Source organism: Podarcis gaigeae, assembly GCF_964106915.1.
Source record: "Podarcis gaigeae genome assembly, chromosome: 5".
Taxonomy (NCBI): Eukaryota; Metazoa; Chordata; class Lepidosauria; order Squamata; family Lacertidae; genus Podarcis; species Podarcis gaigeae.
Genome location: NC_139681.1, coordinates 48,377,976 through 48,394,595, shown reverse-complemented (window position 1 = coordinate 48,394,595; position 16,620 = coordinate 48,377,976). Strand labels below are relative to the sequence as shown.

Genomic DNA, 16,620 nt, shown 5'->3' with positions numbered 1-16,620 from the left:
TGGACTGAAAACCCTGCATGATGCGAAGGCATTCTCATGTTAATTAGTTTATGGAGCTGATTTAAAAAGAACTTCAAAACACATGGCATCACAGAATTGTATGGTTGGAAAAGGCCCGGAGAGCCATCTAGTCCAACCCTCTTGTTGTTGTTTTAATCTGTATGTCTTGACAGACAACTAAAGAGTGCGCCATCAAGAGTATAGTCAAACTGTTGGAAAGTTACAGAGCCTGCTGAGGCTGTAGAGCCCAATACAGGAGAGACATGTTTTATTGCAGTTGGGGCAGATGAAGACATTCAATTTTGCTGTTAAAGGTGCACCATGATGTTTCTTCTCTCTGTTCTCCCTCCTGCGGCCATTTCTCCTCTGGTCACTGCTATGGATACATGACCTGTCTGTCTCCAGGCACTGCAATCATCTGCAAGAAATTCGCTCACAGCAGGGCTAATGTTGCCAGCCTTCATGGAACACCTGGAGAGCCACAGTTTGCCCATTCCTCCTCTGCAGTGTCACTTTAGTCTTGGTTAACTGGCTGAGAAAAGTGTGTGTCGGTGTGTAAGAGAGAGAGGTGCTGGAGAATATATTTTACTCTGCTCTACCACTGCTAGATATTTAGTTTTGCTTCCACCTTTCTTCCCTGATGGGTTGTCCATGCCATTTTAAGGCGTGTCTTGCAGGGATTTATTAGGAAACTTCCCATGATATTGCATCCTTTTCAAAACAACAGATCAAGGACCTATCCACATTCAGCATTGTTTAACTGTCAATCCACTCCCCCCCCCCTTCGTATTAGCCCAGAAAAGTCCACGCCACTCAAATCTGTATTTGAGGGGCAACTTTGGTCTTTTATGTTCATACCACCATGTCTCTTGTGTTTGTCCCTGCCTTCTAATTTGTTGATTCTGTTATACTTATTTGGCAAGGCATGCACACAGAAAGTTGTGTGTGCATGTTTCTTTAAAAAAAAACAAAGCTGTCGAGGAAGTGCACAAAAGAACACAGTCAGGCAATTGCAAATTCTCAGCTTTTCAGATTGCTGTGAAATATCTTGTGTAAAAAAAATGTAAGGTGGTTTCCTTGTTCAGTTTTCTGCTTTTTTGCAAATTTGAAGAATGAAAAGAAAAAACTTTATATATAAAACTATGTTCCTCTGTTCGGGATACTGCTGTAAATAAGTGCACACATAGCTGTAAAAGAAATGAAAGCACTGAGGAAGTAGTGGGCATGAAAAGGGGAGTAGCAGAAAGCGATTATTGATCCAACCACCTCAAAAAAACAAATTGTCTGCTACTCCAAATGGCTTGGAGCCCTCTTCCCCCCCAATTTATCAGATTATCCTTTTATCAGAACTTCTCAAGTAAGTATATGCAGCACCGACTATGGAATTTGTTGCAAATGATAGTATCTGATTGTCAGTGGTAGTAATACCTTCTGGCACTGGACTTCTCCTACTTACTGTGAATATGGCAGAGAGATACAAGGATCCATTCCCATCTTGCGCACATTCTGTTGCCACATCTGCAATGTTTCTGTGCATGTTGCAGACGTGTGGTGGGATCTGTGCATATCCAGAGGATAGCTCAAACATCGAAAAAGAGCTTATATGTTACATAAAATTATAAATCTTTACTCTTTGGAGTTTACATATGCGAGTATACATCCACGAACAACTATTCATACAACCAGTGCTATAAATTATAAAAGTATACTATAAATTAATCACTTTATTTAGATATTTACAAATACTCTATTTGAACTGTTACATTTTAGGTTTTTAATTTAGTAACACTATAAATAAAAATAAAGCTCTTGGCCAGTTGTCATACAAACCAAAAGTTGGTTTGGGTGGTTGCATAATGCTGTTTCTGTCTACTAGCTTGCGTGGTAGGAAGCTCCTATGGCTGCCTTCTTCAGCATAAATTTCCTTGTGAGAAGAAAGAAATGGAGTCTTATGAAGTGATTTGTAATATCTGATTGCTTATTAATAATACAACATTGAACAGAGGAAGCAGCAAAGCACCAGGACCCTCGCTTTTAAAGCAGGATTGTTTCCACAAATACAAGGCTCTGCATTTGATCCTTCTTGGCTGCAAAATGCTCTTTCTTTTTGCTGGTTATATTCAGGCTGCCATATTCCATCTCTCTAGAGAATACACTCACAGAGGAAGGGAGACAGAGCACTGATTTTAGCTCCTGTTCTTTCTCATGCCAGATGTGTCACAACTTTAAATAGCCATTAGCCAACAGCACCATTAAAAAGGCAACCATACCTCATGAAACCCTTGAGGTAGTCATCGATGCTAGACTTAAAACAAATTCCACAAAAACAGGACCAGCACTCCCTCTGGGAGCACATTCAGGTGGTGAGTGCCGAAGAGATTGTCACCAAAATGGAACAGAACTAAGCATGTTCAGTAACTATAGAGTGCTAACTGTTAGAGAAGAAAACTGCTGGAAGTAGGAATGGCTGCTGGAAGAGGGTAGGACTGGCTGATGGGCTGACTCCTTTTAGGAAGTGGGGAATAACAGTAATGCTTTGTCGAGAGTCCCACAATATTCATTCATTTGCAGCTAACTGGCAGATATCAACAACAACACAACACAACTGAATTGAATTTTATTATTTCGGTCACAGAACAGTTCCAGCCCTCATACAATATCAAGGAAGTCATAAAACACGATAGGGATACATTTGAATTTGCAATTAGGTATAGCAGAGACAATACAGATATAGCAACAGTTTAAAAATATATAAATTATAACTTAGTCACTAACATATAACCTAAAATTATCATTTAAAACCTTAATCATTATGATAGCACAGCTTGTTCCCTAAGTTTTATGGCAATCGCACAGAATTTGGCTACCCTTAACATGATCTCAGGATCCTACAACACCACACTTTTAGGGAGATTTTGCAGAGGGTTCTAGAATATTTCTAAACAGGGTCTCTATATTTAAGAAATAAAAGAAGGTGGACTGGCTACATCTTGGCTTACTTTAGCGGGTTCTCGTTTGTGCTGCAAATAAGTCCCAGATTCTTTCGTGTGATGAAATGTGTGTTTCCGTTTAAAATACTGCATTCACGAGCCACAGGGAGATAAATTCTGGCGTTGTTTTCTTAAGACTGCAAATATTTGTCTATACATGAACCTGGTTGTCAATGGAATGCTTTCCCCTATCACAAAGCTAATGTGTTGCTTAATCTCTTTGCTTTTTTGTAGTCTCCAGTTTATGTAGCAGAAGTCAGTCAAGATCTTGTCCAGCAGACAGAAGAAAAACTTGAAAACAGTCCCTGTAAAGAGCTATTCTCACCTTGTGTGAAGTAAGTTAGGGTTATTTCACTGTTGCTGTCTGAAATATTCTTTTCCAATTAGGTATCAGTTAAAGGCTAAGAGTTTCAATTCGTCTCAGCTTCTTATTTGCTGCTCGAAACGAACATTTGTTATCTTAAGGGCTTTATACAGGCAATGTTTTTGTGTTTTTTTGTGGGGAGGGGAATTTAGAGTGTCCACTGCTAAACACAGCTGGTTCAGATTGATTTGATATTTGTCCTGTATTTGTGGTCCCTTAATGCAATGGGAATAACTAGAAGGTAATACTCAATAAGCCAAAACTGAAAAGGAATCAGTACTAGGTCCAACTCTTCTATTTGCATCCTTTACTTGTTTCCTTAAAAAAAATTATCCAGTGACACCTACACCCCTTGCAACATACACTTAGCATTTTAAAAACTTCTTTTGAACTCCCAATAGTTTGCAGTGGGGTTGCATATTTGGCTGAATGCTGGTGGCTGTGCCACTCATTTGTCTTTAAAGCCATACAGTAAGAAACGCAGGAAAACAGCAAGTCAATCCCCTCTCCTGAACTTTGTCATTTTTCATTTTGTTAGCTAAGTGGTATAACATCTGCTTTGCATCCAGAAGGTCCCTGACTCGGTCCCTGGCATCTTCAGGGTAGGGCTTGAACAGATCTCCATTTAAATCTTGGAGAGTTGTTGATAGTCATCATAAAAAATACTGAACTAAATGAACCAATGGACCATATAAACTGACATCTTCCTTTCTTCTTACGCTCACAAAACTTCCTATTTGATCTTCCTGTACTTCCTTCTCCTAAAGGCATGAGTGAACATTATAATAATAGCAGTAACAAGGGGTGGGGGTGTCTGTTTCTTGCTAGGGAAAATGATTTTCCTTTACAATGAACAGGGAAGTGCCAGCCCTGATTGGTGTAGAACTAATAGAGAAATGCAGGGTTTATTTTTCTCTGCCAGGGTCCCTAGTGAAATACGTAGCATTGGCCACAACTTGGCAATGTGCATACATGTGACAAAATAGGTTTTTCACTCATGATGGTGAACATGCTTTGCCCATGCTTTTTCCTGTGTATGTATGGGGTATTGGAAGGTCCTGTACAAAACCCAACCTTCGTGTGGTTGACAGTCTACATCAATATATTCTAGCCAAAACAGCAAAACCAAAAGCTTCAAATCCTCATGCTTCCAAGGGAGGTGCAGGGAATCCACATCCCTTTCAGACTGAATTGCCTCCCATTCAAATTGGAGAGGGAGGGGGGATGAATTAATGGGCTGTTAGCTTATGTGGACAAAAGACTGTGCAAATGCTGCTGTGCACCGTGGCATTGAAATGTACGTGTGTTGTGTCATCCTATTGTCTGTGAAAGGGCTTATCGATTTTCGCAAAGTCGCAGCAATTTTGCTATTGTACCGAAAAGGTCTGCATAAAAAGATTTGCGTTGCAAACCCTAGTTCCCGTGTTTGTCGGGACAGTGGGACCTTAAAACAACAAAAAATATCAAAAGCCAGGGATCATTGAAAGCCGTCACCATGTAGTCTCTGTTGGCTGGGCAGCTTTTGTTGCTCCCGGATGGTTTAAGTGGGTATTTGCAAAAATAGACCAGTAGTTCTGCTTATGTGTTTGAATGACTTTGTCCTGCTTTTATTTTTCTCTTTGCCGGGGAAGAAAATGAGAATCATTCACAGTGTTAACAACGAGCTGGTTTTGTCCCCTTGGCTTTGTTACTGCCATGCAGTTATGAAAAAGGCAGAGCTGAGCTTGGTGTTCAAAGCTGTGCCTTGTTCCTCTGCTGTATACTGATTTCAAAGCATGGGATTTATTGGTAAATCTTGCCTTTTAAGACCAGAAGAAGAGTCTGCAGGCTCACACTAATAGCCCATCTAGTCCAACATCCTGTTCTCACAGTGACTGACAAACCAGCAAGTGGATTCAAACATGAGCAGCCTCTGCTCCTGTGGTTTCCAGCAACTGGTATTCATTGTCAAAGTACAAAACTAAAACTCAAAGAGATATATGAAAGGCAGCCATTGTTCTTTAAAAAAAATTGTTCTTAATTATCTAGTTGAAATAAACCAGCTTTGCATAGCATTTAATTAGCTATGTACATTCAGGTGTGCATGAAGAAACCCTGCATTTTTTGCTCAGTGAATCAGACTGTTGCAATACCTTTAATACAGAGTTTACTGGCAAGGGTAGAAACTATAAACACTGGTTGGTAAAGCATGTTTTGGTTTATCAGCAAATATCATAAAACCCAGGTGTTTGAGAACTGCTAACCTCCTAAAATATTAACAATTACTCATACCATCAACATCTGCAGAGTTTGACATTAACAATAACATGCTATATATTTTTAATGTATTTACATTTGAACTTGTGGAAATTCACCTAAGCATCCTCGCTTCAAAGAGACTAGAGTACGTCTTCAAAATGAGACTCGGGATTGTAAAATGTTTGTCTTGTCTTTTTCATCTGAGACAGATCTGTTCAAGACTACCTAAGTGGAGAACCTTTTCGAGAATATTCAGCCAGCATGTACTTTGATAGATTTCTCCAGTGGAAATGGCTGGAAAGGTAAGTGGTCCAGGTGGGCGTTGTATGTTTTTATTCCATGATGGGACTTAGGAAAGGATAGGGGAATAATAATGTTAATAGTACTTCTAGCACTTGCAAATGAATTGAAGTTCACTCTTTTTGACTGCCCTTAGACAATGGGGAGACTTTGTCCAAACTTTTCATGCTAATCATAAATGTAAGCCCATGTTCTTTATTTTTAATATTAAGAAGCTAAATACTCAGTTAAGAATATTCAGTTACTGGAATAAACAAAAGCAGGGATAAAGGACAGTCCTGGTTAGTACCCTACTTCAATGGAACTTGGTCCATTGGGTAAGTGTGGGTGCTAGGCAGCTGACCAACTTTATGAGGCTGAGGTGTTTTCAGCCCCCTCAATATCTTTGGGCAGGGGGCCGGGTCACCTCAGTGTTGAGGGGAGATCTGTGTACAGCACAGTGTCAGTGGCTGAGTTCTCCTGACCGTGAAAGAGGAGGTTGTTGAAGCCACATTTTGCTGAGTTCCCTGCCAAGGTTGCAGCGTCACACGCATTACATCAAATGTGCGCGACGGGCCCCCTCAATCTTGGGTGCAAGTCGGTGTCTCTGATACTAAGATGGCAGCCTAACTCTTCCAGACTGCACATATAACTAATGCAGGAATTTTACACTTTGGCTTAAGGTTACCAGATTCTTTTCAATGAATCCGGGGACACTTTTCAACTTCAATGGATTTTGTATGGGGACTGATTTGTAAATGCGGGGTCTGTCCCCGGGAAATGGGGATATCTGGTAACCTTACTTTGGCATACTCCGGTTTTGGCAACAATGCATCAATTACTGGCATACTTTTGCTTTTACTGGGTTTTTCTTTGGTTTGTTCTTTTTTAGTATCCGTTCAGACTTTTTTTTTTTTAAAGCTGCCAACTGTTGAGTCGAGGTATTTGTTGTATTGTTTTGAGGTGTGTGGGGGGGGGGGTTAAGCGCATCTCCCAGTTGCTGCCTGCCACACAAATACTTCCTTTTCACTATTGAGTAACTGCAGGCAAGACAACACCCACACATCTGGTATTAGAGAAAAGGGCCATGAGGGCAGATGGGTGTGGAGCCTAGTCTAGCTGCTGGTACGTCTCACTTTCAAAATTTAGCATGAATGTTTCAAGGCAAGACTTCTGAATGCAAGCCTGAAGGCTGCAAGTTTCACTATCCTCGTGTTACTGTCTTTGATAGCCCTAAGCTCACCCTCAATGTAATAGCACGCCGCCCCCTGGTGGCTCGATCGGTTGTGGCAGGAAAGCAATAGTAACGATACTCCTTTGAGTATCAGCTGTGGATGTTCATTTAATTGCCCCCTGAAGAACAAATGACAGCGATGTTCTCTTTTTAAAAAAAAAAAAAAAAAAGTGAGGTGCTGGAAGAAAAAGGACCCATTTCCCCCTTGGGTTTCAGAAATCCAGTTATAAGTGAGAGTTCGATGGTCCAGGCTTGACTTTTCTTCAAAATATCCCCTGAACCTGGATGGGATAGATGGAGTTAGTTCCACAGTTGAAATGTCTTCAGCAAGGAGCTGGTGAGGCAGTAGTAAAGGAAGCTGCAACTGTGGCTTCACTAACCACATGTAGCAGTGATGTAGTGGAATAGGCCCAGATTAGGTCAACAGAATATTTTGATAATTAAGTTGGCCCTTAATATTTCCTTGAGGGAGAATTGCTGTTATCAGCACCCTAACTGCTACCCAAAGGGTGCTTCCGGACCATCACAATTTGGGGGTAGAATTTAATCACATTCCAGCAGATTGAGTACAGGGAGTACAAGCCTCTCTCTCCTGATGGGCAGTAGAGGTGTCCATGTACTCAAGTTATTTGCCATAGAACAGGGCTGGAGAAACTATGACCCTCCAGAGGTTTGTGGACCACAAGCCTCATCTTTCCCGACCGTTGGCTGTGCTGGGTGAGGCTAGTGGGAATTGGGAGTGGAGCAACATTTGGAGGGTCAGGTTGGTCTGCCCTGTAGGAACAGGAAGCAAATTGCTTGTGTCTAATAGCTCCACGGGGCTATAATGAACAGTGTCATTTGAGAAATGTGAAAAACCTGCAGAATTTCGAAACAGCTGGTAATACTGTCATTGTGCATTGCTGTAGGAATGGCTGACTTAACTTTTCTTTTGTTGAGCTAATAGCCTGGGATGGTGAGCTAATGGTTAGGGGATGATTTTCTTCAAATCACCTTTAAAGCAACATTCTTTTTTTATTCTTCTTTTTTCTTTCTTCAAAGATAGCATTAAGCATTTTATCTCTTTTCTCTCCCTCTGTCTCCCATTCCCAATCTTTTTTTCAGACAACCAGTAACGAAAAACACATTTAGGCAGTACAGGGTATTAGGAAAAGGTGGATTCGGGGAGGTAAGTAGTTCTGGAAACTTCTGTTGAAAACAATGTGTTCCTCGGAAGAACAGTAAGCCAGCCCCACAAATATCTGATGGACTGAGCATGAAAATGTTAAGGACTGTGTGATTTCCATGATTTAAGGTTAAAGAATCTTTAAGCTTAAGCCATAGATGGTGTGCATCAGGCAGTCTTTTTGAGATAGTAAATGTTTACCTGTATGTAAATATAAAACACTAGTAAACCATATCGCTTGAGAGAAAAGCAACATCTCAGTAGTAGAGAATCTTCTCTGCATGTAAAAGATCTCAGATCCAATTCTTGGCATCTCCAGGTATGTCTGGGAGAGGTGTCTACCTGAAACTCTGAAGAGCTGCTTTCAATCAGTGTAGCCAATACTGGGCTAGATTGACCAATGGCCTGAGTTGGGATATGGCAACTTCCTATGTTCCTTTGTTGAAGAGGCTTCAAAGACTCCTTTATTGCATCCTGTTTCTGTGGTTGCTCTTTTGAAAAGTGAGGGTTGCATCTCAACCCCTTGCTGCAGCAGGGTCTTCTTCTGCCTCAACCCTCCAGAATGGGAACTTGCATTTTCTGTAGGTCCCGGAACCTCTTTCAGCCCAAGGGCCACAGCCCCTTCTACACAGCCTTCCTGGGGCCACAGCCCAGTGGTGGGCTGCATTCGAGACAAAAGCGGGAGCAGAGAATGCAAATTGTACCTTTGTACAGTAGGCTAGTGTCTAGGTACATCCCCATGCGCCTTCTAGTCTCTATCCAGGCAAACAAGAAATATTAACAGAGTTGAAGGACACATTCTAACCAGGCAAAGCATTCAAAGAATGTGCAAAGAAGGTCTGGGAAGGGTGTGGCTGAGGTATGGAGAGTCTCAAATGCTAGATGGAGAGGCCAGGAGGGCCAACTTTTGGGTGTCAGGCCTGAAGTTCCCCATCCCATTGGTAGAGGTTATTCTGGTCAGTGTCTCTCAGTTTAGGATATTCAATGAGTTCTATAGCTCAATGCGCTCTGAATTTTCCTTCAAACTTTGCTCCTTGTCCCGTGCCAAAGTTCACCTATTAGTTAGTCTCTTCAGTTAGTTCTGAATTTCCTTTAAAAGTAAGATTGGGGGGGTTCAGATAATACAGTTTTATCAAGAAGTGATTTTGGTAACATAGGCATCAATCCTAACCCCACCTACCTTGGAGCAAGCCTTGTTGAATGCAACAAGACTTCCTTCTGGACTGGCATGGTCAGGATTACCAGTGTTAAATTCCTCCTGCACAACCCCGCCCCCCTCCACAATTTGTTGACGTTGTTGTTTTCCTTCTAGGTGTGTGCTTGCCAAGTACGAGCAACTGGGAAAATGTATGCATGCAAAAGATTAGAGAAAAAAAGGATAAAGAAGAGGAAAGGTGAATCCATGGCCCTAAATGAAAAGCAGATTCTAGAAAAAGTCAATAGTCAATTTGTAGTAAGTATTGCCAAATTTGCAATGGGCACAGGCTTTCCATTGGGCGGCACACCCATCAAGGAATGGCATTAGTCACAGGAAGTGTATAATGCTTCCAGAAAACATCTCGCCTCAAGCCAACATTCTGAAGTTGGCTGTACAGTATATGATATGTTTTGTCACTCCCAGTACAGCCTTTTCTGTGCATCATTCTTTGATAGTCCAAAACGTCAGGGCGTCTCGTGCTTCATTTGTCAGACCTTGAGCTGCTGCAGACATAGGAGATGCAGGAGTAAATTGAGAAGATCAAACCCAGAGCAGCACAGGAAGCCAAACCACCACCACCAATGATAATTGTGTAAAAAGTGATTGATAGTTAAACAAAACATGGCTGCATGTAAAATAGTCTAAGGGGGAAGGTCTACTGCTGCCATCTGCAATAAATTATCTGTTTTGTTCTGATGAAGTATGAAATGGGGTGCAGTCTAGGATATCTCGTCATAATAACGTAATAATCTGAGCTGTTTGTAGAAATTGTTGTGATTGTTACAGAATAGCGGCTACCACAGCTTTATGTGCTATCTTGTGTTGTTCAACTATAATCACTTTTTACATGATTGTTATTGTTTTTTGGGGACTCCTGTAACTTGGTCTGTTGTTTCTCATTCTTTTGGGGACTGTCTCCTTTGTTTTGGTTGTCATCAGGTCTCTACTTTTGCTGAAAAAATATTCATGGCAGCATGACACTATGGACCTGCAAGTGATAATCTTTATGAAAACGACTTAGTACCACGTTGCTTCCAAATTTTCAGAGTTTTGTTTTTTAACCCTTGACGATTTGCCTATCTCCCCTTTGGCTCCATTCAATCATATGATACTTGATGTCATTCCAAATGCAGAACATTAGCAATGAATGAATATGTGTGCACCAAGCACCTGTCTTTGTGCTTTAAACTATCCCAACTGTTCTTCTAGGTCAACTTAGCCTATGCCTATGAAACAAAGGACGCACTCTGTTTAGTTCTGACCATAATGAATGGGGGTGACCTGAAGTTCCACATCTATAATATGGGGAACCCAGGCTTTGAGGAAGAAAGAGCCTTGTTTCATGCAGCAGAGATTCTTTGTGGCTTAGAGGACCTGCACAAACAGAACACTGTGTACAGGTAAATATCATTCCGGTGTGTTCAGAAACTTGTTGCAGAGTCTGTTTTATTTTCCTGAGACTTTACATAGATATTTATGATATGCAGAACCACCTCCATGTTTTGTGCTTGTGAGTGGGCTTTTCAGGAGTATCACATAAGGACCCACACATTGAAATTTTATGTAGAAGCTGCTCATCCATTAAATAATGAAAGCCATCTACTTAGAAATTGAAGATCCTGTATGTGGATCTGTCTGGAAAATGTTACAATCCTTATCTAGTTTCCCCGCCTGCGACAGCCGTAAGATTCCTATATTCAGTCCCCAGCCTCTCTGTCAAAAAGGCTCTTCAGTAACAAGGCTGGGACCTCGGCTTAAGACTTCGGGAAGCTGTGTTATATGGTTACCAGATTTTTTTCAATTAATCCAGGGACCCCCCTTTTTTTTTCTTTTTTTTGAAGCTGAGTAGCAACAGGGAGTCAGTAGTCGGGATGGTGAGGCAAAAGACCCTGGGTCCAAGCACACATGCATATTGTATAAAGGTGCAAAGCCCTTCTTACACACCCTGTGAAACATAAATGCACAGAGATTAAAAAAAACAACTGGGGAGTGGCGCGGCACGTGCCCATGACTCCCAAGCCTTCCCTGATGTCCTTTCCCCTTCTCCCTTTGTTTTGACAGATCGGGGAGGCTCGGGAGCCACGGGCAGGCAGCCGTTGCCCAGGAGGGGGCAGCCTGTTAGCGCAGTTGGCTCTGGCTGGCTTCAGGAGCTGCTCGCTGCTGTGGCGTAAGAAAAATGGCGGGTGCCACAGCAGCGAGCAGCTCCTGAAGCCAGCCAGAGCCAACTGCACTAACAGGCTAGCTCCGGGCTGCTGAGGCTGCTGCTGCCATGTTTCCCAGGGACAGATTTGCAAATCTGGGCTATGTTATAATGATTAGTTATCTGACTTTATAGACTCATATGTTCAAGAGTTTCAGCCCTAGGATTACAAGGGAAGGGGCCATAGCTCTGTGACAGAACAGATAGTCTGTATGCAACGTGGACTTCATTTTACTGGTGGAGAAATAGGATGCAGGACTATTTTGTGATGCACTGGGAGTCAACCTGTCCTTGATCTCAAAGAGGATAATTTATCAAAGAGATCCTTTTTCAAAGGGACCAGAGCCTGGTGTCAAAGATCAAATTGGTTGGGCACCTCCAGCAGGGGTCCCACTGGCAAACCTCCTGGATGGGCTCTCACCACTGCAACCTGCTTGTTCGCCTGCATCATGCCCTGACTCAGAGGGAGATGAGCAAGCAGAAGGCAAAGAAGGTGAAAAGCAGTTTGTAGCAATGATGAGCTGGAGGAGCAGCAACATAATGACCACGAGTGGTGGAGTCACTAAGGGAGGGAGACCATTGAGGGCATCTTGCTCAAGAACCCCTACAAAACATGGAAGTAGCACTGGATAAGACACAAGTGTCTTATCTGTCCTGCCAAGTACATGTTTGAACTTCCACGAACATTGTAAGAATTTCCCCCTATTTTGTTTTATTTTATTATTTTGCAATAGTGGGGGTATTGCCCCTTAGCTACTGATCAACAGCCTATATGTAGAATGCAAGAGAATTAAAACATTTTGGACTCGTCAAGGAAACGTTTAAAATTGGAATGAAGAGGTTTGTTCAGAATGACCTTTCATCCCACCTCTCCAAAGCGAATCTTTTTGTTAGCACTGAGAATAAGCATACAGTAGTATTTAAAATAAAGCCATCCATTTTCTTCTGCCTTCTCTCACCCTTCACATATTTTCTCAGAGTTGTTTGTTTGAAAAGTAGGCCTGGTCCCATTGGTTTATCTTGTGAAGTTTATCTTGTGAGGTCAATAGGGATTTAAACCAACAAAAGGAAGGGAACAAAAATGTTCTTCGTACATGTGCCTTGGCTTATAATAATAAATAATGTGCATGATATGTTTTGAATAAACAAAAAAGTTCCCACTTGATTAGTAAGGGGAAACCACTAAGTTTTCTGTCCGGTGATCGCAAAACCTAAAATCATTTAAAAGGGAGTAAATTAAAGCTCTGTATAATGGGTGGTCCTCTCACAGTGCAAATTGCTCTAACAATCAACTTGGAGAATTAAAGTCTAGCCAATTCACATGGTTGTTTATGTGGTGACAAAGATCTGTGTATCAATTTGCCCACCTTATTGTCACATGGGGAGGTGTTTGAAGCAGCCCCTCCCAAATACAATAATCTGTGAAGCAATATTTTAACAAGTTTTCTCCAATGCATGAATTTAATAAAGCAAATAGTTATCCTTATAAAAACTGGGTGGTAAATATACTTTTCTACCTCAGAAGTAAATATGTATAAATTGGCATTGTCTAAAAATAGGTTGCGAAATAATAATAGTGCAGTGGCTTTTTGAAATCCAGAAAGCCAAGTTGAGTGTGGATTTTTTTTTTTAGATGGTCAGCACCCCTTTGGTCACTTCCATACACTGGGGCAAGCTAGCCCATATTTATATGGGTGGCATATAAATAATAAAGTGGTTATAAAATTATTATTATTCTAATATTATGATGGTGGGTTAGACACTATCACCTACCTGATTCTCAGAGTTCTGTGTCAACACAAATCTCATTGAACTGAATAACCTTGTGCCAGCAGAGCGGAATATTATTTGATGGACCGGGAGCTTCCATCTTGCAATAGTTAAAAAAAATTTTTTAAAAAAAAATAATGACGTTTGAAATCTGTTTTCTGAGAATTGGCTCCCTGCTGTGTTATGGCTGGAAGGAAACAGCATTCTGATGCCTTGCTATTCCTCCAATATCAAAGCTGCTTTCATACAAATAATTGCAATCTTTCCTCTTTCTTTCTCTCTCTCTCTCTTTTTAATAGGGATTTGAAGCCAGAAAATATCCTGTTAGATGATTATGGTAAGTCTGAGAGCTTTAGGCAAGGCCTTTTCTTCCACAGTAAAGTAGCTTACATTTAGTTGTATGACATGGTATTGTGCAGAGCCAAATCATTCTCTGAAGTGGGTAAGACATGGAGCAGCTTCCACTGCTTTTCTTGGGATATAGAAAAGGATAGACTTCCCAGAAAAGAGAGAGAAAAGAAACTGCTATTATGAAAAGCAGTGGGTGTTAGGTTCAGGGCAACAGATCTGTAATAAGTAAAGTTGTTCATTCTCCTTATTACTCTAGGAATTTTCCTTAATAAATAATTATGGTGCTCAGATTTGTATGCTGTCCCCCACCCTGCCTTTGCAGATGCACTCTATCCTACTTTTCGGAGCCATTTCCAAGATGAAACCCTGCGTTACTGTTTTTGATCAGCTGTGTCAAAACTAGTAAATAACATAGGCACCGAGTGGGCGACAGTGAGAACAGGATTGCTGTACTAGATGGGTCATTGGCCTGATCCAGAAGCACTCTTTTTGTGTTATGTTCCCTGCTCTCAAGAGAGAAATGGTTTTGAGTTGTGCTTGGTTGTTCTGTATTCCTGTTCCTAGGAATACTATTCCAGAAAATAAAATCTCAGAGCCCAGAAATGAATGATGCTTTAGCCTGCTCTTGTCCACAAAGATGATGCAGGCCAGCATAGGCCAGCCAATCAGCTTCCTGCGGGGGAAAATGAAATCCTGATAGTTTAGGGTACCAGATCCCATGGAGGCTTTTACTTATACAGTCATATGCACAAAGGGCCCCTCTCTATTGACACTCACTTTGTGCACACAGGTGTCAGGAAAATTACTAGAAAGAGCATGCAGTTCTGGGTTCGGGCTCCCTAGTGTGTCTCTGCTCCTTGTTTCCATTCTGCTGTACACAAGAGCTGATAGTGCCCAAATTGGGATTATACGGAGCTTGATGAACAAATGCCCTGACCTGGAATTAGGCAGTTTCATTTGTTCCTTGATTGGTTTTTGAGATCTTTCAAAGAGCCAGTATCATTTTATTCCTTTAACATGCTTAGATTTATGTTTTATGATGTGAATTTTTAGGAAAAAAAGATTTGGTTGTATCAGCTGATGGCAGGCCTTCCACCTGCCAAACAGTATGGGGACCAGTTTGGGGCAATTCTCCCTAACACTGTCTTCTCACTGCCCTGGGCTCCTCTTTCAGTCTCTTATGGAGGGGGAATTCCCCAACTCTCTGGAGCAGATTTAGGGAGGTGTGGAGCTGAGAGATGCCTTATCACCAGCGGAATGATACAACCCATTGTTTTGTAGAGGTATATAGCTATGCTAGAACATTTGTGTTTTTCCCCTCCACCTCCTTTTAGGCCACATCAGAATATCTGATTTGGGTCTAGCTGTTAAAATCCCTGATGGTGAATCAATCCGTGGACGGGTAGGAACAGTTGGTTACATGGGTAAGTGATTTAGTACCTTATGTGTGTTGCTATCAAAACTGTCTTCTCAAACTTGGTAATGCAAAGTAATACCAAAAGGAAAAATAAAATAAAATAAAATCAAGCACAGCAAAGCAGTCATGGGCAAAAGGCTCTCTTTATTTTGATAAGTTTGAGAAAGATGTCATGACATAAAAGAAGTGTGAAATCCAGTGTAGCACTAAGTTGTTTATTAACATTATTATTATTATTATTATTATTATTATTATTACAGTATTATTATGTAATTTTAAAAATACTTTTTCTATTTTACAATTTAGAATATTCATTTAAACAACTTTAAAATATCAATGACGTCCCTTCTTCTCTTTCCATGGTTCATTTTACATACCATAAATCCCTGCATATTTTACATAAACTAAACCATTCAGTGTTCCATTATTACAGCCATCAAAACTTGTTCACACTGTTGAATTTATCTTAATGCTGCCAACGTTTTCAAGTGTACACAAGTTTCAGTCCACATATTAGTCAAAGAGTTATATATCAGGGGTTGCTCCCAACATACTGCAAGGTAAGTTGCTCTGTCAGCGCAAGGATTCATTCACTCATTCATTCATTCATTCACTCACAGTGGAACTTCCTCTCACCATGCTCCCCCAAATCCATTCTGGGGCTCCCAGTAGCAGATGTAACATGTGAACCGGTCCTTTTGCCAAATCAAAGCTTAGATGGAATTTTTTCTTTCATTCTTGAATTATGGCTGGTTATTTAGCCATGGGTGTGATGATGTCAGTTCAGAAATGGATCCCATCTACCTCTCTTGTTTTCCCAGCTCCAGAAGTCTTGAATAACCAACGATACACCCTCAGCCCTGACTACTGGGGGTTAGGTTGCCTGATCTATGAAATGATTGCAGGACAATCTCCCTTTCGTGGAAGGAAAGAGAAGGTGAAGCGAGAAGAGGTAGACAGGAGAGTCTTGGAGACCGAGGAGGTGTATTCCCATAAATTCTCTGAGGAGGCAAAGTCTATCTGCAAAATGGTAAGGGGGCTCTTTTTCCTTCTTTCTTTTTGGAGACTTGAAGCCCGAATTTGTTAGCAGCCTGCACTGAATAGGTAATTACAGTTGAAAAAGATTAATCCATTGTTAACGCTGTACTTCAGGAGCATGAAAATTAACCAGAGGTCATAGAAGTTGCACTGAATAATCATTTAGGTTTTTTAGTTTGCTCCCTCCCTAGTGATGTTTCTGTCACTTTACACAACAGAAAAGTATTAGCCATCCTGTGGCTCTGGAAAAAAAACTTTTTAGGAGCTTCTAGTGTGTTGTCCGTGCCCTTGAGAGATAAGGGTAGCTTAATTAACTCTCCATACTAGTTCCAGAATTTTGAAGACCCTCAATCAAGGCACTTTCAGTGAACCCCTC

At 41.1% G+C, this 16,620-nt stretch overlaps 1 protein-coding gene across 2 annotated transcripts in view; it reads left to right on the top strand.

Moving 5' to 3' along the window:
* The window catches only part of GRK5 (G protein-coupled receptor kinase 5), a 152,866-nt gene that overhangs the window by 116,288 nt on the left and 19,958 nt on the right, over positions 1–16,620 (top strand). For both annotated transcript variants that reach the window (XM_083741388.1, XM_083741387.1), the window contains exons 5-12: positions 3,225–3,325; positions 5,802–5,894; positions 8,210–8,273; positions 9,583–9,723; positions 10,678–10,868; positions 13,738–13,775; positions 15,124–15,213; positions 16,028–16,236. In XM_083741388.1, coding sequence (XP_083597514.1) covers positions 3,225–3,325; positions 5,802–5,894; positions 8,210–8,273; positions 9,583–9,723; positions 10,678–10,868; positions 13,738–13,775; positions 15,124–15,213; positions 16,028–16,236 — 927 coding nt within the window. The remainder of the gene's footprint in view (positions 1–3,224; positions 3,326–5,801; positions 5,895–8,209; positions 8,274–9,582; positions 9,724–10,677; positions 10,869–13,737; positions 13,776–15,123; positions 15,214–16,027; positions 16,237–16,620) is intronic.